The sequence below is a fragment of the Sturnus vulgaris genome, chromosome 19 (genome assembly GCF_052056855.1).
Source record: "Sturnus vulgaris isolate bStuVul1 chromosome 19, bStuVul1.hap1, whole genome shotgun sequence".
Classification (NCBI taxonomy): domain Eukaryota; kingdom Metazoa; phylum Chordata; class Aves; order Passeriformes; family Sturnidae; genus Sturnus; species Sturnus vulgaris.
The window spans coordinates 1,730,711-1,758,622 of NC_142261.1; the positions used below are offsets into that span (position 1 = coordinate 1,730,711).

The 27,912-nt window shown below is 47.3% G+C and overlaps 2 protein-coding genes and 1 long non-coding RNA gene across 5 annotated transcripts; 2 read left to right on the plus strand and 1 right to left on the minus strand.

Annotated features, from left to right (window-relative positions):
* Positions 1–394: 394 nt before the first annotated feature.
* LOC148221612 (uncharacterized) lies at positions 395–5,091 on the minus strand. Of its 2 annotated transcripts, XR_015807638.1 has the most exons (4): positions 4,914–5,091; positions 4,236–4,267; positions 3,731–3,867; positions 395–721 (listed from the first exon to the last, which is right to left on the minus strand). It is a non-coding gene; the product is annotated as an uncharacterized LOC148221612 (long non-coding RNA). The 2 variants fall into 2 exon arrangements; XR_015807639.1 differs by lacking the exons at positions 3,731–3,867; positions 4,236–4,267; positions 4,914–5,091 and adding an exon at positions 1,421–1,563.
* A 56-nt stretch (positions 5,092–5,147) lies between these two features.
* BRI3BP (BRI3 binding protein) lies at positions 5,148–11,414 on the plus strand. Of its 2 annotated transcripts, XR_015807640.1 has the most exons (4): positions 5,148–5,351; positions 6,205–6,307; positions 6,943–10,258; positions 10,305–11,414. XR_015807640.1 is itself a non-coding variant. In XM_014887582.2 (3 exons), exons 1-3 carry the CDS (start codon positions 5,148–5,150, stop codon positions 7,359–7,361), a joined length of 726 nt encoding a protein of 241 aa, XP_014743068.2. In that variant the 3' UTR covers positions 7,362–11,414. The 2 variants fall into 2 exon arrangements, 1 of the variants encoding a protein (XP_014743068.2); XM_014887582.2 differs by having other exon boundaries at positions 6,943–11,414.
* A 393-nt stretch (positions 11,415–11,807) lies between these two features.
* Positions 11,808–27,283, plus strand: DHX37 (DEAH-box helicase 37). The gene is made up of 27 exons (XM_014887572.2): positions 11,808–12,005; positions 12,792–12,961; positions 13,823–13,935; positions 14,501–14,822; positions 15,356–15,504; positions 15,792–15,884; positions 16,000–16,096; positions 16,444–16,557; positions 17,278–17,379; positions 17,835–17,949; positions 18,084–18,179; positions 18,520–18,596; positions 19,114–19,252; positions 19,510–19,586; positions 20,077–20,309; positions 20,774–20,885; positions 21,479–21,585; positions 21,948–22,136; positions 22,231–22,355; positions 23,202–23,318; positions 23,432–23,604; positions 23,995–24,109; positions 24,538–24,675; positions 24,968–25,062; positions 25,512–25,585; positions 26,526–26,623; positions 27,050–27,283. Exons 1-27 carry the CDS (start codon positions 11,903–11,905, stop codon positions 27,130–27,132), a joined length of 3,426 nt encoding a protein of 1,141 aa, XP_014743058.2. The 5' UTR covers positions 11,808–11,902; the 3' UTR covers positions 27,133–27,283.
* Positions 27,284–27,912: the final 629 nt, after the last annotated feature.

Sequence of the window (27,912 nt, forward strand, 5' to 3'; positions counted from 1 at the left end):
GTTATTGCTGGTCTGCTCTCTAAATGTGGGTTCTGCTAGTGACCATCGAGATTTTGCAGGAACTGATTTCACCCGGGAATTGGCGGTTAATAAAGCACTTAACAATGTGCAAGTCACTGCTAGTCCGTGATCTGTAAGGGTCTTTTAGAACCTAAATGACTCCACGATTCACGATGTATCCATGCTGCTTATGTAACTTATTTTCAAGGTCATGGGCTTGCTTTTCATTAAAGGAAATCTCCAAAATGGGAATTTGATGGGAAATCATGCAGGCGGATTGTATATGAAAATAAAATACATGTAGTAGATTGTATACTTGCTCTATGTGTCATTGAGATTTTCATGCTACAAGAATGCAACTCCTTTATTAAATACGAAGGCCATGGAAACGTGATTTAAACAATTCAAAATTTTTATTTGCTTCGAGACAGACTTTAAATCTGGCGTATTTTTAAATAACTTTCCCCAGAGCCTGAGGGACTCGGGGAGGCGGAGGTGGAATGGGGACACTGGGGACACGTTATCTGCCCGATGTGCCTCTCTCGCTTTGGCAGCGCTCAGAGGTCAGTGGAAGTGTGAAATCCATGGGCAGACACTGCCAAGCACAGATAAGGGAGAAGGCAGGACGGCAGCTCCAGTGTCCAGGTCCCAGAGGGTTGAATGGGCTTGGGATCCGCAGCCTGTGGTGGCGAAATTGCCCCGAAAATCCATCTTCTGCAATCTGCGCCAGAGAGAATTTATACTGGTGTGCCAGTGGATGAACCCACCCAGGTTAATACTCTGTTAGTGCCATAAACACCTTCACAACCCAAAAGGGCCAGGAGGGGTTTGCCCTCAGAGCTCCAGGCAGCCCCTCCGCACCATTTACCCCCGGTGATGAACAGCCTGCCCTGCTCTGGGATGAGATTTGGGACAGGTGGAGAATTACACCTGAGCAAACACCTAGTGGATGCCTTCCGTGGTTGCAGCGTTCTTTGGCAGGACTGCAAGCAAAGCAGTAATTTCTCATTTTTACTGAGGCCACCCCATGCACTGAGGGGTTCACAGCTCGGAGGGTGAGGCCGCCCACTGACCCCTGCGCTCTGGGGAGGCCTGTACCCAGTTCTGGGCCTCTCGGTTCAGGAAGGACATTGAGGTGCTGGAGAGAGTCCAGAGAAGGGAATGAAGCTGGGGAAGGGGCTGGAGCCCCAGGAGGGGCTGAGGGACCTGGGAAAGGGGCTCAGCCTGGAGAAAAGGAGGCCCAGGGGTTCGGAACCTTCTGGTTCTGCACAACTCCCTGACAAGAGGGGACAGCCAGGGGGGTCGGGCTCTGCTCCCAGGGAACAGGGACAGGACATGATGGCAGAGCCTTCAGCTGCGCCAAGACAGGTTTAGGCTGGACATTAAGAATTTTTTCCCAGAAGGGAAGTGGTGGAATTACCGTCCCCGGCGGTCTTTAAGGAAAGGTTTGGCACAGCGGTCGCAGGCCGATGTTTGCAGCAGCCCTTTTTTTCCCATCCGGAGCGATGCCGTGACACCGAGCCCCGCCCGCCGCCGCCGCGCCCCTCAGAGCCGGGCGGGCCCGCGCTGCGGACGGATCCCGCGCGGAGCACGGCGGCCGGCACGCCGCCGCTTCTGATTGGCTGCGGCGCGCCTGGCCCCACATCAGCCCAGAGCCCGCTCTCCTCGCGGCTGGCCCGATAGGGGAAGAGCCGACGCCAGCACGGACCAATCGGCGCACAGCTTTCTCAAGCTCCTCTCCCTGCCCACCAATGAGCGGGCGGATCAGGGGGAGGTGTGCCCAATCAGAGGAGCGCTCTCATGCCGCTCGGCGGGAGGGGCTGGGGTCCCTCTGGGGCTCCCCTCAGCGCGGAGGCGATGGCGAAATTGCCCGTTTTAGGATAAAAAAACCCACAGAACTGCTGAGCCAATTCGGCTGCAAAGGACGTCTGAGGTCATCGATTCCAACCTGTGACTCAACACCACCCTGTCATGGCACTGAGCGCTCCATGCAACCTTTCCTTAAACAGGGCCGGTCATTTCACCACCTTCCTGAGCAGCCCATTCTAATGGGCTAAGGAGTAAAATACATTCTAATGGGTTTTAAGACGAAAGCACCCTTTCTGCGAAGTGTTTCCTCCTAAAAGCAGCAGCAGAAGAACTGCCGCTTTCTCCCACCCAAAGCAACCTGTACTCCTAAAAAGAAAATGAGCAGCTAAATCACCAGAGAAGGGACCCAAAAATCCTCTGGCTGAGCTGAAAATGTGTAATTTAAAAAGGACTGACCTAGTTAGAGCTCATGGAGGAAGGGGTATGATGGATTTGCTGATAAAACTGGGCTTTTAGGAAAGCCTGATGGCACTTTGTCACTTATTAGTAGCAGTTTTACGATTGTATCCTTACTTAAGAGGGGGTTATGCATCCATGTCCTCTGCCTTCATTCCAGTTTTCCCTTATCCAAAGCAGTTTTTCCCTCTTTCAGAAGTGACTTTGAAAAAATGGCAAGTAAAAGAAGGAAAACAAAACAAATCTTTAATAAGAAAATGGGCATTAAGAGTACTGCAGTGACTATTGCAATTAGTTTGAAGACTAGATTAGGACAGCCAGAGGAAAATAGCCTGAATACAATTAACCGGAATTGTCCATTTTCAAATCTTTTTAAGCCCTGCCTTACGCCTGCTAATAGTAATAATAGGGTAGAAATGAAATCATGTTTTCTGCCTCAGATTAGATTAGGGGCTGTTCAAAAGATGCTTCAGAGCTGATGAGCAGCAGTAATGCTGCTGATGGCACTACCCCTGTTGTGGGCTCTGAGGTCACCTGGAGTCACCTGTAAGACTAAATTGACTGATGAAATGCCTGGATCTAGGAGATAAAAGTTTTGTAATAATACCTCAGGGCGATCTCTGCAATACACTGAGGCCTGACCATGATCCATTGAACCAACAACTGGATTAGGAAATTTAAAGATTTTGGAAAGTTTTTTTAAAAAATCCTATATTCAGAACATTGGCCAGCTGGTTAATGAGTCTGGATAAGAATAAGAAATTTCTGGTTCATTTGATGTCCATGACCTCTGCAACCTCTACATGAAGTCAGGAGTACAAGTAACCAGAATCAAAGGCATTTGCAGAAAGGGAAAAAGAAATAAAAGAAAAAGGGAAAAAAACGAAGAAAAGAATCAGTGACACATTGCAAGAAAAATCTAATGGGGAGGACATTAAGAAAAAAGGCCTAAAATGAGAAATGGTCAAAAAGAGATGAGCTGTGACAGGTTGAAGCTATAAGATGAAGCAAAGACAGAAATATGAAGCTCACTGAGGTTAAGAACTAGCCCACAGTAACATCAGCATGGCTTTCTTTAAGGCCATGCTACATTTTGGAGCATAATGATATTTTAAAAAGAGAGAACCCTGTGATCTGCTAAAACTCAAACACCTAGAAGCCCCATTTTTTTCTAGACACTGTTCAAATCGTTGTTAAATCCCCGAGTAAGATAACTTAGTTTTTAGTGTAGATGAGGAAATAGAGAAGCACACTCCTGCTTCCTCTGTACAGTGAGACCCTCACCAGGACCTTTCTAGAAACCTCCCAGCCCTCCCCATGAAGAAGTTCCGTGTGGCTGAGATCTGTGTCCCATGCCATGATGCAATGTATTCTTTGAGCAGACGCTATTTCATTTATTTAAACGAGGAGGGTGAAATACCACCAGTCTTTCATAAGATCTGGGCATTTGGAGAGATAAACATACCTGAAATAGGCTCGTTGAGACAGGCCAGGACATCAATTAAATGCCAGGAAGGTTTCCCAAATTATCCTGACCTCGTGTAAATGACAGCCCTGAGCGCTGGCCTTCAAAGGCAGCCACGACCACAGGCCTCTGGAACTCTGTAAGAACAGATGGGAAGAAACAACAGGCACTTTGGAGAAAGGGATTTTGAGGGGATTCCACCATGGGAATTCACACAGCGAAACAGGAACGTTCTCAAATTTGCACAAACAAGACCCCTTGGACCATGAACAGCACAAGGGGACACAGAGAAGGCCATGCCAACTGGAAGCAAATCAAAGAATTGTACCAGGCACAGAAAACAACACTCATGACCGTTAATTATCATTAAGTTTTTTTTATTATGAGGCTCTTTACATGCAATAAATGCTCTAGAAGCTGACATTTAGTGTGTGCTCAGAGTGTGAATTGAGGGCAGATAACCAGAGATCTCATAAGAACCTTCAAAATACCTGTCATCACTTACCAATCTGTTCTGGAAGAGGATGAGGCTTCAGACTATACACAGGTATCAACATCAGCAAATCTTGAATGAAAGCATCCTTTTAAATACTTAAAGCATCTATATCCTGCTGAAATCAAATCCTAAGTACCTTCCTGGATGTGGGCCCAACCCTTCCAGGGCCAAATTGAAAACAATGCTGAAAGGTCTAGGCTGTTCTGCTAAATGTGAAAATAAGTGCTTTGGCCAGAACAAAACTGGGAAAAAGGCCATAGCAGAGATGTCTATATTCTAAATGTCTACTCAGCTACCAGGCTTTAGGCTGAGCTGCATGGTTTAAACACCAATGGACTATAAAATCAGTCTCTCCTCGTAAGAGATGCTCCAAACCTCAGACCATCTTTGTGGCCCGTGCTGGATCCTGCCCAGCAGCTCCTTATCTCTGTGTACTCAGGAGCCCCGAGCTGGGCACGGGGAGGAGCAGAGGGGAGGACCCGCTCTCCTCACCGCTACCTCCACGCTTTTCCCAATCCCGACGATTTCCCCGTGATTTCCCCACATCTACGGCCTGTCAAGGGTGGAGCAGACTGGGAGCACCCGCTCTCCTCGCTGTTCCCTCCACACCTTTCCCGATCCCTGTGATTTTCCCAAACCCACGGCCTGTCTAGCGCGGAGCAGAGGGGGAGGACTCGCTCCCCTCACCGTCACTTCCACTGCCTTTCCCAATCCCGGCGATTTTCCCGTGATTTCCTCGAACCCACGGCCTCTCTAGGGCCCGCTCTCCTCACCGCTACCTCCAGGCTTTTCCTAATCCCGGCGCTTTTCCCGTGGTTTCGCGGAGCCCGCGGCTCCGCGGGAGCCCCGCCCGTGCGGGTGCGCTGTGGGCTCGCGGCCTGCGGGCGGCGCTGCGGCGGCGGCGGGAGCGGCGGGGCGGCCATGGCGGCGGCGCGGCGGGTGCAGCTCCGGGGGCCGCTGCTGCTGCTGGTGCTGCTGCTGCTGCTCGGCGCGGCGGGGCCCGGCGCTGAGGCGGCGCGGAGCCGCGGGGCTGACCGCCAGAACAGCCTCCGCCGCGCCGCCAGCGGCCTCTACCAGGGCGTCAGCGGCCTCTTCGGCGAGGACAACGTGAGGGCCCTGCAGAAGGTGAGGCGCCGGTTGTTGCTCGCCTCACCCTTCCCCCCCGTCCTCCCCTACATCTCCCCGCGCTTCTTTAGCTTCTTCCCCTTCCTCCTCGGTGAACGGGCGGCTCTTGGGCCGCAGCCCCATCGCCCCCCGGTGCGGGGCTCGTTGCTGGAGCGGCCGTGGCCTCGTCCCGGCTGCGGGAGCGCTGCTTTGGGGAGAAAAACGGGAGGCCAGGCTTGCAGCAAGCTGAGGGGAAAACAGCAGCTGAATGCTGAAATCGAGGTGGTTTGAGGTGGGGGACACGGCCGGGGCCGCTGGCTGGCGGTGAGGAGCCCTCCAGCTGAAATCCCGTGTGTCTGCATCAGCAGAGCATCCTGTGCTTGTGGGGCCAGCGGAACTTGCAGGAAGGCGAGTGCGGGAGCTGTGCATTCCTCTGTTCCTGCCTTCCTCAGGCAGCGGGAACAAATAATAAATTCTGCCGAATTGACCTCGGAGGACACCTGAGACATTTGCGTGTGATGCTGGGGACATCTCTCAGTTGCTTGATAAAAAGAATTCTTTGGTTTGCTGTACTAGTTGTTGGTAGTAGTGTTTTATCTGAACTTCAAAACGATAGTAAAGCCAATAAAGTGCATTTTAAAATCTTGCCAACGTATACATTTACATGCCAAAATACCTACAGTAACGATAATTGCAACGCATAAATTCATGATTCACAGAGTTAAAAAAAATTCAGATTTACAATCTTTCCCGTGGGGACTACGAAATAATCTGCAATTCTTGCTTAATGAATTATAATTCTACTCATGACAAATAAGTCTCAAAGTGTTGCTTTGGGAATTGAGGTTTTTTTTAATTTTCAATTTTATTTCAGTTTTTCTCAAGGTTGACAGAGAGGTTTGTGAATGGGGTGGATGTATTAATGGACACATTCTGGAGAATATGGACTGATTTGTTAGATGTTCTTGGAATTGATGGTAAGTGTGATGCCTGCTCACCCTTGAACTGTCTCAGCCTGTATCAGTGTTTACAAGCAAATGGGAAAACGATTACATTTTATCATGCCGCTTAAACATCCATCAGTGGTGTCTCTCTCTGCTTCACATGGCTTTGATTTTCCTATTAGTATCTTCAAACAAGAAGACTGAGCCTCACCATTCCATTTCTGTGTGTCTATCTACAGGATGTGTATAGAATGAATTACAAGTCAGGGTTGGTTCCTCGGTGTCATCATTAAATGGATTCACACAGCCAGGAACAGTGCAGGGGAATCAATGAGGACTAGAGGAAGGACAGATGCAGTTGAGAGCCTTTAGAATGTAGCTTTTACAAAGCAGGATCTGTAGCCCCAGTATGAATTTTGACCTCAGGCTCTACAGTGGTTTGTCTTTAAAGAGCCTTTAGCACCTTTCCTGGAGCGAATTCAGTTGAATCCTTGGAACTGAGACAGTGATTTGAAGAAGGTTCATCCAGAAATAGGTGAACCAGCTTTACCCCTTTCTTTAGAAAGCACAGCACTGCTGTGTGGCTTTGACCTTTTGGAGCTGCGCTGGTGTTTTTTGCCCCGTGCCCACCCTCGTTAACATCCTGTGCACTTTCCTTTGTTTTTCAGCCTCCAACCTGACTCATTATTTCAGCCCAGCAGCGATTGCCAACAACCCCACCCGCGCCCTCCTGCTGATCGGTGCCATTTTACTGGCCTATTGGTTTTTATCTCTCTTCCTCGGATTCTTCTTCTATCTCCTGCACATGCTGTTTGGCCGCTTCTTCTGGATCGCCAGGGTGGCCCTGTTCACGCTGTCCTGTGTGTACATCCTGCAGAAGTACGAGGGCGACCCGGAGCACGCCGTGCTGCCCCTCTGCTTCGTCGTGGCCGTCTACTTCATGACGGGGCCGGTTGGGTTTTACTGGAGGAGAAACAGCAACAGCAGCCTGGAGGAGAAGATGGATCACCTGGATAGTCAGATCAGACTGCTGAACATCCGCCTTTCCAGGGTGATCGAGAACCTGGACAGGGGCAGCGAGCAATGAGCCGGCCCCTACTGACCACTGTACACCAGCTCCGGGAAATTCCTAAGCACTGTCTCACCCGAAGTTACAAAGCAACAAAACATCACATGGTAAAAAGTGTGCAAAAGTTATAACTTTTCATCGTGTCTGAGACTAATTTATCTAGGTTAAACACGTTAGACTTCTAGGAGAAAGAAAAAACATTTACAAAATTCAGCTGTATATTCCGAGTTTTATCCAGTACTAGAGTTTTCTCAGTAGATAAACGCTTACTTTTACAAGCATTTAAAAACATCTTTTGTAAAGTTTTTATAAAAGCAAATTGAGTAGTCTTTCAGATATTGAAATTGAGTTAAACGTATGCAAATTTGAAACTTTAACAGTTAAAAAGAAAAAAAAAAATCTCAAGCTACCAAGCACTTCCATTGAGAAGTAACTGCTGTGGGTCCATATTTTTTCTTCAGAGTTGTGAATGTTTTTGTGTTTTTGTTGGCTTATTTCATTGCCTTGAAGTTGCCTTTCATAGAGTATCAGATGAGGAATTTTCTGGTATCCAGGCCAAAAAATTCACACCGTAGCTTTTAACAGGAGGTGGGGAATGAGGGAGAAGGAAGATCTGAAGTCCTTAAATGCCAGTCCAGTGTGAGGAAGCGCACGTGTGGCATTTTACCATTGCATTTCATCCCAAGAACTTTAATTTGTTAGTGTCTGGAAGGAAATCTGCTTAATAAATTGACACAGAAGGAAGATGTAGCGTGACAAATTGTAATTCATATTCGATCTGCACAGTGAAGCATTTTCCAAGCTTAAGTGCATAGACTAAAACATGATTTTTAACCTCAGGACCCACATACTTTCTCAGAAAAGGCAGCAGTTAAAACACGTGCTAATGTATTGTTGCTTAAAGCTTTCTCAGGACCAATAAGCGGCAATAAATTATCTTCAGGAAGATCTGGATTTTTTTCTAAAATTATAATAGTTTTATAGGAGCTTTTTGCTTGAAGTCTGTGTCCACATTAGGTTTTGGGCAAAACGAGTCACCTTTCAGAGGAGGGTGCAGGAAACGGTTCTCTTTCAAAGCAGTGGAGCTTTGAAGCAATTTTATTTTGCAGGATTTCTGTTTGTATTAGAGCTAACGGGCTTGGTAGGGTATCACTGGCTGTGCTGGTTTACTGAAACAGTGAAACAAAGGTAAGCTCAGGGAAGGAAGCCTGGAATGTGGTTTCACCTGGAAACAGCAGCATCCAAGGACACAGATGTGTGGAGGGAGGGGAAGCATCTACCCCGTAGTGATGAGCACAGTTCTGATAGCACGAGGGGTAGGATGGAGCACAGCTGGACCATTCCATATTCCATAGGGTCCAAACGAACAACTACATCAAAAAGCGCAACAAAATTGGTCTGTGATGGGGCCTGGCTACAAAGCAAGGGAAGAGGAGGAGGAGGAGGAGGAGGAGGAGGAGGAGGAGGCTCCCCAGGTGTGCCTGCCAGTGCCAGGTCAGTGGGACAGGCTGGGGCAGCTGAGCACAGCTTGTTCTTCCACTGGGCAAAGCTGTTGTTGGATGTGATGCTTAACTGAATGTAACTGTGGGGCAAATTGATTTTTTCTCTTTTTGCTGAAAGTTTAATGTTCTTCTTGAAATGTATGTGTTACTTGCCTAACCTCTTTGGGTCTGTGTGTGACATTTCCATTGGGGTTATTTTTAAATCCATGTTAATGGCCTTTACTCCTGGTGATCACTTTGGTTCAACACGGTTGAAGTTCATATGCACTTGGCACGGTTGGAATGCATTTTAATTTTTTATGTCACCTGTAAATCCCCCTTGTTTATTAACAAGTACATGGTTTAGAGTTGTTAAATAACTGGTTATCACAACTTAAAATCTTTCCTGTGAACAAATAGGGACTATGGCAACATTTCAGCTTTGTCAAGCTGAAAATATCAATTACAGTAAATTCCTTTTTCCAGCTCATTTTCCATAGTATTACGGAGTCTTCCCTGTAAACTCAGTTCTCCCTGCTGTTGTGCACAGAGGACTGGGCTAAAATACCAACCTGGAAATTAGGAATTGACTAGTAAAGCTTGTCAGGTCTTGATGTGTTTTGTCAAATTTGAGACCTGAGGACCAAAGTTTGCAAACCTTGCTCATGTCAGTGGCTCCATCACCTTCTTAGGACAATGTGCATGGGTCAGTTTGCATAGATTGTATTTTGTGTAATCCATATTTAACGTTGAAGTTAAAAATACTGAATCATTTATATAGTAAGAGTTGTCTATGATAAAGATTTCTTTAAAAGTATTATATAAAAGTTAATTTGGTTTATAGTTTCTCCCTGTCTCGCTCTAATCATTTATCTTAGTTTTGTAAAACCAGCCCTCCTATATGAATGCTTTTCATTTCGATCACCCTGCTTCTTGAAAAATGGTATTTTTATATTTACTTGCATCCCATGTATAGCAAAATGTTATGTGAAAAGCAGTATATATAAAATTGGGTATTTTTAATCAGTATTTTTCCCAGCACTCAGTTTTCACATTAGTCAAATTCAGAAGTAATGATTTTTTTAAAGCACAATCTAATCTTCAATATATATATATAAATATATATATATAAATATATACTTTAAAAATGCTCTGTATTTTTAAACATGCACTGTAGTGAAAGCGCTTTTGGGGACATGAATGTGGTATTGTATTTAATCTCTTTCAACTTTTGTAAATACCTTTTACAAGTATTTTCCATACCGGGCCATCTAGTTTATCCATGGAGGTTTTTTGCTGTTTTTTAGAAACCCGTGCCAGTGGCTGCACTGCTTTTTTGTATCCCACAGAGCATCCCAGAGACGGGCAGGGCTCTGTGTCACCTGTGGACAAAGCAGGTGACACCCGCCTGGGGCACTGGGCAACCCTCAGCAGGTGACACCTGCCCCAGGTGGGGGGGGCACTGGACAACCCTCAGCAGGTGGCACCCACCTGGGGCAGAGGTGGCACAGGACAAACCTCGTAGCTCCTGCTTTTTGCTGTGACTTCACGGAGCAGAGGAGCAGCTCTGCCACAGCCCACGGTGTCCTGCTGGGAGCTGCTGCACCTGCAGGGCACAGGTGACACGGGGACAGCCCTGCACCCGCTCCTGGACCTTCCTGCAGCCTCTGGAGAAGCCATCACCGTGTGTGTGGCTGGCACAAGAGCTGAGGATGGGCTTTGGCATCCCGAGATCCCCGGGTTTTCACCTGCCTGCTTTTTCCAGCCTTTGGAATTCCTGCGGTGTTTCCCCAGAGCGGCTCCCCGGGACGCACACGCCTGTGGATGACCGGTGTGTCCTGTGGAATGTGGCGCTTCCCCCGTGGTTTTGGGTGTCAGGGTGCAGTGTACAAACCTGGTGTAGCTCAGTGCTGTACTTCTAGCGCGTCCTTCACTTTGTGATTTGCTTCTCAAGACTCGTTGCATCGTCGGTGTGGAAAATAGAACCAGTATCAACCTTAGCTCTTCGGTGGTGTAGAAGTGTTTCAGTGTGGTTTGCCTCACATACTGATCCGTATTTGGCAGCTAATGGCGTTAAGTGACCATGAGTTCTCTTTGTCTGGGTTGGAAAATAAAGGGTTTTATTGTATCCGCATGTATTTTAAACTTTTTGGAGAATTCCATCGACCTGTGATGACAGCACATGTAAAAACCGATCTTTTCCTTTTATTCAGAAGTTATATTTGCTGTGGTAGCACTTGTTGTTGGCACTGATGGTAGTGATTTCACATCCTGTTTTGTACATCAGGTTTCATGATTACAGTGTTTTAAGTTTGTACAATTGTTTATGTAAAAATGATTTGGTCTGAAGAGATGGCGTGTGTTCACTTCTGATCCTAGACACATACGAGATTCTAATGGTAATACTGTTAAGTAGTTACAACTGTACCAGACTTAATTTTTACAGAGCTTTACATGCCTTTATTTATTCCTTTATCAGACCATCCAAACCATGTACTCTGTAGTTCAGTATTTGTAGACCAGTTTCACAAATCAACTTAAGGTATTGTGGCAAAGCTTCGAATAAATGTTTACTGAGACTTTGCACTGAGCTGCGAGTGAGGCTGTCAGGGGTGGGGTGGGATCCATGGGATGGGATGGATGGGAAGGGGAAGAGAGGAGAGGAGAGGAGAGGAGAGGAGAGGAGAGGAGAGGAGAGGAGAGGAGAGGAGAGGAGAGGAGAGGAGAGGAGAGGAGAGGAGAGGAGAGGAGAGGAGAGGAGAGACGGGGAATGGAATGGAATGGAATGGAATGGAATGGAATGGAATGGAATGGAATGGAATGGAATGGAATGGAATGGAATGGAATGGAATGGAATCTCGATCCCCGGGAGCCTTCCCGCCCCTTCCCCGCCCCTTTCCCGCCTTTTTTCCCGCCCTCCTTCCCGCCCCTTCCCCGCTTTTTCTCGCGAGACCGCGCGTGCCCGGAAGTGGCGGCAGCGCCGGCCGCACGTGTGGCGGCGCCGGGCCGGGCCCGCTCGCATCGGATCGTGTCGCTGTCACCGCCACCGTTCCTGTCACTGTCCCTGTCACCGCCGCCATGGGCCGAGCGCGCCGCCGGCACAACTGGAAGGCGCGACTGCCGCAGGGCCCCGCTCCGCCGCCCGCCGCCGCGCCGCTGGAGCTGCCGCTGGAGCTGGGAGGTGCGGCGGGAGCGGCGGGGCCCTTCCCGCGGGCTCCGCTCCTTACTGAGAAATGGGGCCGTGGAGCTGCTGTCGTGTCTTTGCTATGTTTTATTATATCTTTATCGGAAGTGTTGTTGTTTTTAAAAGTGCCCAGTGAGGCGGCGGGTTCACCGTCCCTGGATGTGGCACTCGGTGCCCAACTGGGTCTCAGGTTGGACTCGATGATCTCGGAGGTCTTTTCCAGCCGAATTGATTCCCAAATTCTCTGACCTCTGTTCCACCAGTCACTGCCTCCAGGGAGTTCAGGAGTTGGACTCCTTCCGAATCACTACACTCAGTGGTTCCATTATTTATTAAAGCAACGATTAAACATATTTCTTATGTTAAACGTTTGTTATTATGGCGTTAATTATTATATTTTTATTATCGGAATTTAGTAATGAAGTTTTTTAGTATTAAAATTCACTGGTGCCCGGGTGAAACAGAAAGTTTGGGAGTCACCTCAGGGCACGCTGTGTCCTAACCATGGCAAATTGAGTAAAAAGGCAAAAAATTGCATAATGTTGTTACATAAATCATGCAAAACCGCCCTCAGAGCTATAGAAAGCTCAGGGTTATTGAATCCCCAATTCCGAGGTCTTTTGCCCTTGCTGATGTTGCAGGATTTTATTTTTTTTTGGCTGGCCATGAGGGTTGTGCTTGTTTGAAACAGCTAAATCTGGCCTAGTCCTTGATAAGCCTGCTAAGCAGTGTGCTGAAAATAATCCACCTGGCAGGAATGAATAACCAAAGCCTTGCCTTCAGATGGAGCAACGCTGAAGGGGATTGATGAAAGTAATGCCCTGGTCCTGCCAGCAAAAAAAGCAAAGAAGAAAAAAGTTTCGTGTGTTGTGCAACAGCAGAAGAAACCCCTGAGCAAGAAACAGAGGAAAAACCTGCAGAAAGTTTTGGAGCAGAAGGAAAAGAAAAAACAGGTATGATGCTGTTTCTGGCAGCAGCTTTATGCTCTTAAAACATTATCCCAGGTGTGAATTTTCAGGTGTGAGCTCTCAGGGTGTCTCACAGGGTGCAGGTGCTGAAGGTGATGTTACAAACAGCATCAGCCTCCCCTTTGCTGGGCAGCTCCCCTGGGGGAAGGCATGCCCTGTCTTCTCAGTGGGTTTGGAGTTGTAGGAACACATCATTCCTGGGTCCAGGTTCCTGTTCTGAGCAGGTTCACAAGTGTTGTGGGATACATCACTGGCACTCAGTGAGGTTATTGCATTTTAAAAGCACTCTGTGGAACAGGTGCTGTGAGCAGATCTGCATACCTCCATGCACCCCTAACATTGGGTCAGTGCTTCTGAAATTCTTATTGTGTGTTCAGTATGGAAATAAGAGCTTTTCTGTCTCTGTGAAACCTTTCCAGGCAAAATTCCTGGTCCTGTTAGTGTCTGAATCATGGCTTTCACAAAGGAACTCTGGTTTTGGAGGGAGTTTAAAACTGTGGCTGCCTGACCTCCTGCCATGTCCCACAGGAGGGATTTGAGGAGAGGCTCCCATTGCTCCAGGCCTCATTCCAGTGCTTTAGTTCAAATCTGTTTTCTTTGCTGCTGTTTTCAGGGTGCAGCTGAGCTGCTCATTTCAGTGATGTCAAGTCCCCATTTCTATTTTTGCTCTGGTACAGGGCTGAAAAATCATCACCAGTGAGGACTGACCCTGGAGCAGCAGGAATGTTTTACAACTCTACAGCAGGATTTACCAGAGCACACCTTGTAATGCTCAAGTGCAAATCTTAAAATGAAATTATTTCCTGGTCAAAACAAGCACTGATTTTGGTTGTTTTTCCCTCACAGAGAGCTGAGCTGCTGAGCAAGCTGAACGAGGTCCAGGCCTCTGAGGCAGAAATGAAACTCCTGTACACAACTTCCAAACTGGGGGTTGGGGGCCGCATGTTTCAGGCTAAAAGGTAAAGTGCTCTTTGGGTAGAACCATCACAACTGATTACTGTGTTTGAGCAGCAATATTCTGAGCTTTCCCTTGTTTTGTTGTTTTTTTTTTTTTTTTCTCTTCTTGGTGCAAACAGGTTCTAAAGAATGGATGGGATTAAATAATTTGTTATTTTTATCTGATAATGTGATAGTTATTTTCTTGTATGAGAGGATGTTAATTAAAAGAACTTGGTCTTTCATATGGGGTGAGGTGGGTGACACAATCTGCAGGCTTTTAGCAATTATGCTAAACTACACAACTGGTGGATAAACATTTACTTATTTTCTTGTACTGGAAGACGTCTGCTGATGTTGACCAGAGCTGCTGAATTAATCAAGAGCTGCATTTACAGATTAAACTACAAAGATGCCTTCAGAAGAAATGAATAAACCCCAGGATTGAAAATGCTTAGATATGAATCCATCAATTGGGTCAGCCAAGGCTTTACTTGTGGCAGAGTTGTGGAGATCTTGGTTTTTGGGGAAGTCATGGCTGGTTTGAGGTGCCAAAACACAATTCACATGTAGATGTTTTGTTTCCAGGGTGACACAAGAGCCCAGGACTGATGTCCCTGAAAAGATCAGGAGCATCAGCGGTGCAAACAAGAGAAGGCACAGCTCAGGCTCAGAATCAGAGCCTGAGGAAGAGCCCAGCAGCTCTGAGGAGGAAGAGCAGAAACAGGACACTGAGAAGTCCTCAGCCAGTGCTGTGACTGCTGCTGAAAAGGCAGAGGGGGGAGTGGGGAAGGCAGGGGCTGAGCAGCCTCCAGCTGCTCCCAGTGCCCCAGCTGCCCAGGCAGCCCCCAGCAAGGCACCCTGCAAGCCTGCAGTGTTTGTCCCTGTGGACAGGAGTCCTGAGATTCAGGTGAAGCTCTGGGAACAGCACATCCAAAGGGGTGGAGAGGATGGGGTGTTCCAGCAGCTGGGTGCACTCATTTCTCTTTAGTTTTACATACAGAATCTATTAACAGTTCTTTATTCCTTTGCTGGAAAGTCTCCTGAATTTTCTTTCAGCTCTCCATTGCTTTGTGTCTCATGCTGCATGGTTTTGTCCCATTTGTTGTAGGTAGGGCTTTCTGCAGAAACAGGAGAAGCTCTGCAGGAGTCTTAGCAGATGAGACAGTTGTGAAATGAGTTTTCCCTTGAAGTGCTATATTAAGAAACTCAAGGGACTCTGAAGCTTCACAAATTAAAGTGCAGGGCTTGTCCTCTGTTTTTTGGGAAGCTGCTCTGATGACTCTCTGGTATTAACTGGTTCAGAGCTTTCTGAGTCACAGGCTTGCAGAATTCCTGTTTGTGGGTTTTATGGTCTGAGGAAAGTAACAGCTTTCAATCCAGAGCAAAGCAAAGAAGGAGTGAGAAACCACACAATTAAAATACGTGTTTTACTCTGTTTAGGAAGCAAGACTAAAGCTCCCAATCCTTGCTGAAGAGCAAGTGGTCATGGAAGCCATTAATGAGAATCCCATTGTGATCATATGTGGAGAGACAGGAAGTGGCAAAACCACACAAGTGCCTCAGTTCCTCTATGAAGCTGGATATGCCAGGTGGGAATTGGATTTTATATGCAGCAAATGGAATTGCAGAGACAACGTTTTGGAAATAAAACTTTGCTGTAATCCCTGCATCTTCAGAGCAATATAAATATAGATGTAACAGGAGGGAATCCCAAAGCTTCCTGTCCGTGTTTTTATTCCAACTATAACTAAGGGTGAGACTGTGTGACTGATGCCAATTAACCTAGAGCCATTAGTGAGAAATCCTGTTGTCATTTTTCAGGCTGTTTCTCTATTTAATTAAAACAACCCATCCTTTTCTTTTCCTCCCCTCTCAGCTCCAATGGCGCCATTGGGATCACGGAGCCTCGGCGCGTGGCTGCCGTGTCCATGTCCCAGAGAGTCGCCAAGGAGATGAACCTGTCACACAGGTGAGCTTCAAAAAAGCCTTCAGACCTTGCTGGAAGGTGGCACTGAGATGCTCTGGCAGTGACATTGTGCTTTTCCCTGTGCTTTTTCCTGTCCTGCCCTGGTGTTCCCCCTCAGAGTGGTTTCGTATCAAATCCGGTATGAAGGGAATGTCACAGATGAGACACAGATCAAGTTCATGACGGATGGTGTGCTGCTCAAAGAGATTCAGAAGGTAAGCTGCTGTCCTCAGTGTTAGAAAAAGAGAATTTTGTGTAGCTGGGAATAGAGGCCAGTGTGGATTTGTTGCCAGTCTTTCAAATCGGAATCCCTTTCAGCACCAGGGATTTATTTCATCTCTACCCTTCATATTTCTGCCCAAGTCCCTAAACGTTAAGTTATTTTGCTGGGCAAAATGAGAGCAAGAAGAGACTTGGGATCCAGGCTGCTTTGTGTAGGGTGAGTGCATTAAACTGTGTGAGAAATCCAGCTGTGCATGGGGGTCAGTGCTTGTGTAGCTGTGTCCTCACTCTGACATCCTTGACTGAGGCCTCCTGTGGTGAAATCCATCTCTCTCCTCAGGACTTCCTGCTGTCAAAGTACAGAGTCATCATCATTGACGAGGCCCACGAGAGGAGCATGTACACAGATATTTTGATAGGGCTCCTGTCTCGAATCGTGCCCCTCCGACAGAAGGTGAGAGGGGCAGGACATGGGTGTGCCAGGGAGGGGAATTCTGCTGCAGTAATAAGCACACAGGACTCGCTTTCTTCATGCATAAAAAGCTAATCCTTTATTCACATTACTTACAGGAAAAATTTAGAAGGCACCATGTTAAACCTAATTGATGAACAATACACTGAAACTTAGTTTATTTTGGGTAAATGGCTTTTGTTCCTGTCCATTAAATCTTTCCATTCTTGGATAGTTTACATGTTTTGTTCACTGATTCCCATTTCTTGTTTTTTACAGGTGCAAACAGTTCTCTTACCAGAATAGTTTGTTGTGCTGCTTTCATTGTTGTGATTTTTCACATGGGAAGTTACAAGCTGACTGTTAGCTTAGCTAGAGTAGCAGGGCATAAACTATATTTTATAAGGCCTTTCTTTTATAATATCTCTACCTGTATGCAACAGAATTCCATGGAAATCTGACAGAAATAACACTCAGTTATCATATTTGTCTTTCTGTATGATTAAAGAAGCACAGAGCCTATACCAAGGGGGAAATAGTAAATATCAGTTACCAAGAGATGGCTTTTCAGGCAAAATCCAGTTTATCTGAGACTTACAGTGCCACAGGACACGTGTAGATAATTGAATACCAGCAATTCAAGGTGTTGATTGTTGCACTGCCAGCAGCAGTGCTCCAGAGGAGATGTTTGGGGCACAGGGTGACAGATTTGTGTCCCTGCAGAAGGGGCTGCCCCTGAAGCTGATCATCATGTCGGCGACTCTGCGAGTGGAGGATTTCACTGACAACACCAGGCTGTTCTCTGTTAAACCTCCTGTCATCCAGGTACTGCTCCCCTCCCTGGGAAATGAAAAAATCCCTTTCTAAAACCAGCTACAATATGGGGGCATTCTAATCTTTCCACTTGCTGCTGAAATCTTTCAGATACTGATTTTAAAACGGTCGTTTTGTTTAGGCTATTGTTTCTTTTGGGACTTGGTGTTTTTCTTTCCACTTTTATCAGAAAACCACCCTGGCAGAATCTGATTATGTTGAGAAACTCTTTAAGTTATGGTTCAGGAGAGCTAGAAAGCCTCAATCTGAGTTCATTTTGTGAAAGGGAGAAAAGCTTTGGTTTCTAGCTTGGTTTTATGGTGTTCAGAGCAGACACCACCAGTAATTTCTGTGGGCTTGGTGTTTTGTAGGGTACCAAAACAGAAATACAGGGTGAGCTTTTCTAGTTGTGCCATGAATGCTGTGATGGTTGCAACCAAACCCTTTATTGGTGTTTTTTTCTCCAGGTAGATGCAAGGCAATTCCCTGTAACTGTTCATTTTAACAAGAAAACCCCCCTGGATGATTACAGTGGGGAGTGCTTCAGGAAGGTGTGCAAAATCCATCGGATGCTGCCTGCAGGTGAGAGAAATTCACTGCTGAGAACTTCAAATTCCTCATGTTGAACATGTCTGCATTTTGTTGGTGGTGGGTTTTTTTGGTGTTTTTTTCTGGTTTTGGTTGTTTTTTATTTCTTTTATATTTTTCTCTTGCAGGTGGTATTTTGGTGTTTTTAACAGGCCAGGCAGAAGTTCACTCTCTCTGTAGAAGATTAAGGAAAGCATTCCCATATCAAAAAAACAACACTGCAGGTAATGCTATAGAAACTTCAAATTAAAAACTTCAGATTTATCCCACTGAGAAGCGAGCTTGCTTTGCATCTAAAAATGTGAACTTGTGTTTTAAAACCACAAAAAACAAGGTTTTTGGGGAAAGGGCTTGTTGGGGATGATTGTCATGAGTGATGTTAAACTCTGTGCTGGTTTGAGTTGAGGCAAAGGTCCCTTTTAGTTCCCCTCTTCCTTCAGTGTGATCATTTGCTTCTTGCACACTGTGCATCCCCAGAAAGGTGGGAGTGGGACCAGACTCCTCCCACTGCCTTTTCCAAGAGCAAAGCATGCTCAGCTAACAGCTGCTGCACTGTTTCTGTAGGAGGAGAGGATGACAAAGAAGACTCGGTGGAAGAAATCAGGAAATTTAAGAGATCGAGGAAGAGGAGGAAAGTTCTGGTAAAGTGTGATGGGGAGAATTCCTCCAAGGGGCAGGAGGGAGCAGGAGCCTCCCTGCAAGCAGCACTGCAGTGTAGCTGTGCCTCTCCCCAGGTTTTTAGACTTGCCTGAAGCCCTGCAGCCCACAGGTGTCCCCTCAGGAGTTGAGCAGTGCTGCTCACAGTGCTGGAACTCTGGGTGCTATGATTTAGGTTGAGTACTGACCACTCAAACTGTAATGGAAGGAGATCCAGACTTGCTGGCACCAGGGCTGCTCCTCATCTCACCATTTGTTACCCAAAATTTGCAACTGGTGCATCTGTTACCAAGGGTGGGGTTTGGCTTGTGCCCATGCACTTTGTTGGCAGGAGATCCTGATGTTACAGATTCAGTGAGGTTTTAGGGGATACACTGATCCCTCTGTCACCTTCAGGTCAACATTCAGATCTTTGGAGTCAGTGCTCAGCTTTGCTTTCAGAGCAGTGCAAAGCCCTGTCTGTGTCCCCCTCTTAACGTGGTGTTTTCCTCTCTTTCTCAGACACTCCCCAAAATTGATCTGAACAATTACTCTGTGGTACCTGTGGATGAAGGAGATGAAGACAGAGACATTGACAGTGATGATGATGCTGCAGGCTCTGATCTCGACCTGGATTTAGGAGATGGAGACTCAGAAGAAGGTTTGGCACATATGAAAGAAAGAATCCCTGTCTTGTGTCACCTGTGTGACATGAGTTGCTTGTCCTGTGCTCAGCTGCTGTGGCATCAGAGCAGCCCCCTGTCATGGGAAAGCTGTTAAGGTTTCCCAGCTCCACGAGCAGTTACTGGCACCAATCTGTACCAATTACTCTCCAGGTTTTAATGAAGTGGTGTTTGTGCAGATGTTGGGGCTAAGCCTGGAAGTTGGACTGAACAATGTTGTTTTGTTTCCCCACAGATGAGAAATCAGATTCGTCCCTGCCCCTGTATGTGCTCCCACTCTATTCCTTGCTGGCACCAGAGAAACAGGAAAAGGTAAAGGATTTATGATCACAGTGAGCAAGATCTGTGTGATCATTGTCTGAAATCACAAGTGAGCTAAAACTCCCCATCTTGTCAGCTTGAAAGGCAGGTTGGGCTGGGACTGGGGCAGGCCTGGCTTGGCTGTGCTCTCCCTAATGTGCCCCTCCAGCAGGGTGGGAGAGGTGATCAGCAGCAGCCCTGCAGGATCTCTGAACCCATCCTGGCCCTGGGCACGTCGAGATGCTGCTGCCAACAGGCAGCTCGAACAGACCTGGAGCCCCGTGGTCATTTCTGAGGCTTAACTGAGCTGGACCAAGTTTCAGAGCTGGAGACACAGAGTTAGGAACTCCAGGGTTCCCCTTGCAGTGCCATCTGTTTGCAGCCCATCCAAGACAACTGCCTGTCCCTTCCTCTCTGTCCCTTCCTCTCTGTCCCTTCCTCTCTGTCCCTTCCTCTCTGTCCCTTCCTCTCTGTCCCTCACACACCCCCCTGTCTCTTGCAGGTGTTCAGGGCTCCTCCTCCTGGCACCAGGCTCTGTGTGGTGGCCACCAACGTGGCTGAAACCTCTCTGACCATCCCGGGCATCAAGTACGTGGTGGACTGTGGGAAGGTGAAGCAGCGTTTCTACGACAGGATCACGGGGGTCTCGTCCTTCAGGGTCACCTGGATCTCCCAGGCCTCGGCCAACCAGAGGGCAGGGAGGGCTGGACGCACCGAGCCCGGCCACTGCTACAGGTCAGGACTGCTGGACAGGGGACAGACGGCCCAGGGGGACAGACAGACGGCCCAGAGGCTCTCAGTGGGAGTTTGACGTCATCCCACATCCCACTGCTGACGTCATCCCACTGCTGCTGGAATGTTCTGGGGTTGCCTGCCCTGCGTTCCAGTGGGAGAGGTGAAGGCAAACGTGAGCTGGCACTGGTGGTGTTGGGTTGAGTTTGGCTTCTCAGGGGCCTTTCTCCTCCTGAAAACTCTCATTACCGTGGCCAGATGACATTTCACCATGGCCAGATTGATTTAATTCCCAGCTGACTTAATTGTTGTGAATAAGACAAATGCCCCAATCTGTAAATAATATGATCATGTAAATACTATCCACAGCTGCCTTTTTCTTTTTTTAATCTCTTGCTAATTTTTCCTGCATATCTTTTGAGTTAAGATTTCTTTTAAGAATCTAAATAACACCTCTGGTCCACTAGGTTATACTCTTCAGCAGTTTTCATGGACTTTGAGAAATTTTCTGCTCCAGAAATAACAAAGCGACCCGTGGAAGACTTGATTCTGCAAATGAAGGCATTAAATATAGAAAAGGTGAGTTGGAAAGGGCTTTGTACTACAGCACCCATTAAAGTGGTTGCCCTTAGGAGCCAGAAACAAATAGAAATTTATTTTATTGTCATGGCTTGAAGCTGTGCCTTGTGGTAGAAATTAAGATCCTGGGAGTCCATTTTTGGTTCTGCACATTGCAGAAGCTGCTCTGAATTCCACTAGGCCTTAACAAGCAAGTTTGTTCAAGTAGTAAATGCTTCCTTATATTCTTAGATGTTAAAAAAAAACCCCTGTCTAAACAGGGTCTGTGTTCTGGAGATACTGGAGCACTTTTCTGAAAGCACAACACTTAAATTTAGACCTTAAAGCAGCCTGGCCTAGGCGGTGCCTGCAGTCAGTGGCAGCTGAGGGTGATTCTGGTATTCCTGTTTCCTCCTGTTCTTGTTCCAAGCATTTCCTGCCATTATGTGTCCTTTCCTTTCTCTCCTGGCAAACATCCTAAATGTTTTTCTTCAGCCCACGTAGCCAGAGGGGAGCATTTCAGTCCCTTCCAGAGCTCCTTGCTTTGTCCAGGCTGTTTTCCAGTGGCTGCTGTGTCAGTGATGGACTGAGGGGCTTTTCTCCTGTTTCCCTAGGTGATCAACTTCCCATTCCCAACACCACCTCCCACGGAAGCCCTGGCAGCAGCTGAGGAGTTGCTGATAGCCCTGGGTGCCTTAAAGGAGCCTCCTGTGACAGGAAGGTAATGCCTGTGGTCCCTCATTAATTTCCTGCACTGCTGAGCCTGTGGGCTCTGCTGTCCTCCTGCCTCCTCTTCCACCTCAGCCCTCACATCCAGGGATAAAACTGGCACAGAAACTGGCATCAGCTCAGTCTCTGGTTGTTTCATTGCCCTGGCTGTGTTTGGGCAGGGAATCACTGCTGGGAGCTCCATGCAGGGCTGGTGGGAGCTGTGTTAGCAAGAGAAATTTCCCCCCACCAGCCTTTGGGACCAGCACATAAAACCTGAGAAAAACACATCAAATTAATTGAGCTGCCAGAACCATTAGAACTTGTTCTAATTCCAAGTCAATTTATTACATGAGCTGACTTTCCCTCCCCCAGGCTGAAGCAGCAGCTGGCAGCAAAGCTGAGCTGCCCCATCAGTGCCCTGGGCAGGGTAATGGCCACTTTTCCTGTGGCCCCTCGCTATGCCAAGATGTTGGCACTGAGCAGGCAGCACCAGTGCCTGCCCTACACCATCACCATCGTGTCTGCCATGACTGTCAGGGAGCTGTTTGAGGACTTTGACAGGTGAGTGGCTGAGCCTGGCATGGTCCCTGTCACAGCCCTGCCCCTCACACTCTGTGGGCACAGCTCTCACTGTGCTGCTCTGCGTTTCTTTCAGGCCAGCAGTGAGTGAGGAGGAGGCAGCCCAGCTGAAGGGGAGGAGAGCCAGGTTTTTACAGATGCAGAAGGTCTGGGCTGGGCAGGGGCCGATGCAGAAGCTGGGGGACCTCATGGTGATGTTAGGTACAGATTCCCTGTGCCATTCCCTTCATCCTGTTCTCCTGCTGAGCCATCAGCCTGGCACAGCCAAAGGCTCCCTTGTGTTTTAGCACTGAGCTCAGCAGGGTTTTCCAGGCTGCTCTCTGGGCATCCTCCACCTCCCAGTGCCCAGAGGAAACTGTGAAAAGCACACATTGCCTGGGACAGTGTAAAGGTGGTATTTGCACTGTTTAATTAGTGGCTTGTCAGCAGGGGTTTTTTTTGTTGTTTTTACTCAGAACTAGGATTAAAAAAACACAAAGGAGATGAATTTTCTCATGTTTAGGCTTGGTTGTTTATTAGATCTTATCTAAAGTACAGAGAGTTCTGCAGCACTTCTAGCTACCAGCTAAAAGTGAGCAAAATGGAGGCAAATCTAATTACAAGGTCTCTTAAAGCTAAACAGTCCAATAGAGAATTAACACCTATATTATTTATACTTTTGACCCAATAACCAAATTCCCATGACCAACCAGAAGCTACAACCTGAAATCATGAAGAAGAGGGAAGAACACAGAAAGAGACAATGCCCAAAATCCTCCATCTTGTCCCATACCCATTACTATATTACAAAAACCTCAAGTTTAAAACCTTTCACCATGTGAAATCACAGAGTTTGATTTCACTACACACCAGTGATTTAAACTCCATCACTCAAATTTGGAGCCTTCTCCAAGGCCCCAGGTCAGAAGCAGTGTTCTCCAGGGGGTCAGTGCCAGACAGCACAGAAAGCTCAGAAATCCCAGATTTCTGGGTTCCAACAGCACAGTGTAGTGTCCCAGCGTGGGTTTAATCAGGAGAACTGATGAGCTCCTGCCTGTCCCCTCGCAGGAGCAGTGGGGGCCTGTGAATATGCTGGGTGCACCCCAAAGTTCTGTGAGGAGAACGGGCTGCGCTACAAAGCCATGCTGGAAACCCGGCGCCTGAGAGGGCAGCTGACCACAGCAGGTGAGTGGGGCTGGGCAGGAACTGCTCTCCTCCTTCTCTTTTGGGGGATGGCACATCCACAGAGCTGCTTTTTCCCCCCTCTTGAATCCTCTCTCCCCTGGTTTTCCCCGCAGTGAACTCTGTCTGCAGGGATGCTGGGCTCTACGTTGACCCAAAGATGAAGCCCCCAACAGAAGCCCAAGTGACCTACCTGAGGCAGATTGTGCTGGCAGGGCTGGGGGATCACGTTGCCCGAAGGGTTCAGGCAGAGGAGCTGCTGGATGACAAGTGGAAAAATGCCTACAAGGTGAACAGCTTGGTTTGGCTCACTTCCTCCTCCCCTGCGTGGCAGAAAGATGCTCCTGTGCAAAGTCCAGGATTGTGGCTGGGTGCAGCACTCTGGATGCCTGTGCTGGCTTCCTGCAGATTCTCTCTTGTGGAATTTAAGTTTGCAGTGTTGGCATTTGCTGGTGTTCACGTAGGAAATGTTATGTTATGTTAGGAGAAGTACCGTTAGTTCATCTTGTACGTGCACCAGAGAAGGTGAAGCAGAAAATGATGGAGTTATTAAAAACCTCCATTGCATAGGGAAAGCTCACAAATGTACATCTGAGAGAGACTGAAATGAGATGCAGTGGAGAAATTGAATTGTCAGTAAGTGGTCTTACTCTGCTGCAATCTTTGTGCCTCCTTGCAGACTGCACTCCTGGAGGACCCAGTGTTCATCCACCCGAGCTCAGTGCTCTTCAGAGAGCTCCCAGAGTTTGTGGTGTATCAAGAAATTGTTGAGACTACGAAGCTGTACATGAAAGGTGAGTGCTGTGAGTGCTGCAGCCCTGGTGGGGAGCTCAGAAATGCCTTGAAGAGCATTTGGTGAGAGCTGAGAAATGTCTCAAGAGTGTTTCCCCTCTGTGCTGAGTGCTCTCCTTACTGAGTGGTTGTGACTCCTGGGATTTGAATCCTTAGAGTTTCCTAGATCAGGAGATAAATTAGCTTTTTAAAAAATTTATTTGGCAGAATTGGCTGGAGCAAAGCTCAGCTTCTGAAATGTCTGCTTTGCCCCAGCCCTGCCAACCGCAGCTGCCTGCTGCTGATCTCTGAACAGATTTTTTTTTTTTTTTTACAACCTAAAAAGCTTGACTTGGAAAATGAGGGACAAATACATCAGTGGAGATGGGACCCTGCTGGTGCCCTGTGAGCTGACAGCAGACCTGCACTCAGGTGTGTTTTCCCTCCTCAGGTGTGTCTGCAGTGGAACCTGAGTGGATCCCAGCCCTGCTGCCACCTTACTGCCACTTTGGGAAGCCTCTGGAGAACCCTCCTCCCTCCTACTGCCCTGGAACAGGCAGAGTTCGCTGCCACAGGCCCAGTGTCTTCTGTGAGTGTCCCTCTGGAGCTCCTGTCATGCTGCTTTGACAGGGCTCTCACAGCACCAGGAGGAAGGTCAAGCTCTGCTTGGGCTGCCCAAAGAGCTCAGCAGTGGTTTGAGCACCTCCATGGGGTTTGTAATATTTGAATATTGGCATTTTCCATTGCAATGGGCACTGGGAGGGCTGGGTGGGGCTGGCAGTGTCCTCCCCACTCCTCTTGGCACCTGTGTTGTCCCACCCCCTGGAGATGTGCCCTCTTTGGGGAGCATGGAGGAGACCTGGGCTGGTTTTTGTTTCCAGACCGTGTGGGCTGGCAGCTCCCTGCTGTGGAGGTCGATTACCCTGCAGGAATTGATCGTTTCAAACACTTTGCCAGGTTCCTGCTGGAAGGAAAGGTGAGTGTGCTCCAGCTGCATCACTTCCCTGATGATGTCAATAAGTTTTTAGCCCTATTTATGGGGAAGATCAGCTTTATGGCTTCATTTGTTTTGTGTCTTCCTATTCCTCATCACTTGCTGGTGGATGGAAGAGTTTGTTGTGGTTGATGAGGTGGGGAAGGTGTCTTTAAAACACAAGAAAGCATGAAAAATCTGTATTTCAGTGAAAGACAGCCCCAAATCTAAGGCCTGCTTTTGCAAAGTAGAAAAAGCTAATAGGCCATGTCTTTGTCCACCCTGAGACAGAAGAATTGTCCAACAAGATTTATGGACACATGGATAGCAGGAAAATGGTGATGGAGAATATGATGTGGAAATTTGTAGTAGCACAATTTCATTGATGGTTGTTCTCATATAACAATTAATTTGCCTTATTCATTATATAATTGTTGTAACAAATCTTCCAGGTCATTAAAAAGCTGAGTTCTTACAAACAGTGCCTGCTGTCCAGCCCCCTCATAATGCTGAAGACATGGTCCAAGTAAGTTATTAAAAACAAACTCCAGGTCACTGTCTCCACCAAACACTTTCCACTTCCTTTTTAAATTTAAAGAATTCAGTGCTGAGGAGGGTGTTGGAGATGGTGATCTCCAGGGTGAGGGGAAAAATGAGTTTTCTCACCAAGAAAAGTTGTGTCCCAGGAGAGTTGGTGGTGGTGAGGGCAGTGCAGGACACAGAGCCTGCTGGGCCCCTGGTGGCCACTGCTGGACCCCTGCTGGCCCCTGGTGGCCACTGCTGGGCCCCTGGTGGCCACTGAGCTCTGCCCAGGTGCTGCTCTCCCCTGTGAGCAGTGACAGGTGAGCCCTGCTGCCCTCCCTGCTTTGCCTTGGAATTTGGCTGCTTATCCTGCCTTTATTTTTTTTCAAAAACATCTTTCCAGCAGACAGTGGGGTTTTTTGATGGGTTTTTTGATGACATTCCTAGGCCTGGGACCCTCCTGTCAGCTGTCACTCCCTTTCTCTCCCCTCATTCTCTCATTTACCAAAATGAATTCTCTCAGGGTCTGCTCTGACTTTCCCTGGAGTTCACAGGCACAAGGATTTGGGAGGGCTGTGTTCAAAGTGACAGATGTTATCTGGGGGCCCTGCAGTGACCCAGTGTTTTCCTGTTTTAGTCAGTTCAGAGCCCAGCATGGCCCCTGGGGACTCCTTTTTGCTTTACCTTGAGCTCTGCAGCTGCAGAGGAGACACAAGAGCAACCTGCTGCTACTTTTAACCACAAGAAATTGTGGTAGGGGGAAGAAAACACTTGTAGTGAATTTTCTCCAGCCAGTGGCACACTTCTGTATGCAGAGGTTGTGTTTATACATCTGTATTTAATATTTTCAAAAGATGCAGAGATCCTAAAGGTAAGCTGGATGTTCTAGCTCTGCTAAACTGTGCTAATGAACATTATTTTATTGCACCATCTAATTGATTCAGACTTCAGCCCAGGACAGAAGCCCTGCTGCAGGCTCTGGTTAAAGAAAATTGTGATAATCGTGATGCTTTGCTGGCTGCATGGAGGAAAAATCCTAAATGTAAGTGTTCTGCTTGCCTTATTACCAGTCATATCAGTGGAGTACCTCTAGCAATATTGAATTAAAATTTTTAAAAATGGACTATTTCACTTGTTAAGCTCCAAATATTTCCTGTTTTCTTACCAGAAGCAGTAATGCCCTGTGTTTGGTTTTTGTGAAAAATGACAGAAAGCAACATTTATTTATATTCTAAGCTTTTTTTTTTTTCTGTAATTATAACCACAGTTAAAATGTACTAGATTATGGTGGACTGCCCATGTTTTTTTTCCTGGTAGAATGGATTTTCTTCAATACAGGGTGCCAGATTAAATAAGAATTCATATCCAGAAGCAGCAGCAGAGTGCTGCAGTGCTGGCTCACAGAAATTCCTGTGGCTGCTGTCAATTTTTCCAGCACAACTCTGTAACTGCTGCTCTTCCCTTGCAGATCTGCTCTCAGCCTATCTCCAGTGGGTCCCCGAGGCCATGCACCAGGAGGTCGCCCTCAAGTGGCCACCAGTAGCCCTGTGACTCTTGGTGTTGATGAACTCCTACTCTCCAAGGTGTTTTAAGATCTTTCCAAGGATTTCCTTGGAAATCTGAACCAGATGGACTCGCCAACTGTAGCAATACCTTTTGTAAACAAACCAGGTGTTGTTCTGTTTTTCCAGAAGTCCTGCCAGCTGTTTGGCTGGTATTTCATAATTTTAATGTTTGGATAATTTTATCCATTGTATTTTGCAGATTTAAATTTTTTTTTTAATCTGAAGTTTCTCTTTGGACTATATTAGTCATATGAACTGTAATAAAAATATGTAAAATTCTTGGTCTGGATGGGAGAAATGTTTGTTTTGTGGGATGCTGCAGTGAGCAGAACATCAGAGCTGTGCAGGTACCTCATGGGTGTCAGCAGACAGAACCTGGGCAGCAGCTCAGGACAGCAAGCTCAAAAATGAGGAAACTCATGGATTGAGATGGGAATGGTTTAATTAGTGAAGGGAACAAGCTTGAGTTTACTTTCCCCTTCACCTGATCCTTTTCACTCTGTGCTGATGGGCTGCTGCTTGTGACACTGCTGCAGGAGAAAGTCAGGACAGGGCCCCTCCTGTCCCTGTGTTCTGAAGGAAACTGGTGCAGCCCAGCAGCCTGGATGTGTGTCCATAATTCCCACTGCTCCCATGTGCTTCAGGGGTGAGGCCGGGACACGAGAAACCATGAAAAACATCTAAAGCAAGCATAAAAACCATCTAAAGCTGAAGAAACAGCAACTTTAGATTTGGAGCCCCAACTCTAGATTTGGATTTAGGAGGA

Bases quoted from the DNA above. Each gene is read 5' to 3' on its own strand.
- BRI3BP (XM_014887582.2), top strand. From the start codon at position 5,148: ATGGCGGCGGCGCGGCGGGTGCAGCTCCGGGGGCCGCTGCTGCTGCTG. The intron at 5,352-6,204 runs GTGAGGCGCCGG...ATTTTATTTCAG, and splicing joins ACGTGAGGGCCCTGCAGAAG to TTTTTCTCAAGGTTGACAGA. The intron at 6,308-6,942 runs GTAAGTGTGATG...TTTGTTTTTCAG, and splicing joins AGATGTTCTTGGAATTGATG to CCTCCAACCTGACTCATTAT.
- DHX37 (XM_014887572.2), top strand. From the start codon at position 11,903: ATGGGCCGAGCGCGCCGCCGGCACAACTGGAAGGCGCGACTGCCGCAG. The intron at 13,936-14,500 runs GTAAAGTGCTCT...TTTTGTTTCCAG, and splicing joins CGCATGTTTCAGGCTAAAAG to GGTGACACAAGAGCCCAGGA. The intron at 16,097-16,443 runs GTAAGCTGCTGT...CTCTCTCCTCAG, and splicing joins TGCTCAAAGAGATTCAGAAG to GACTTCCTGCTGTCAAAGTA.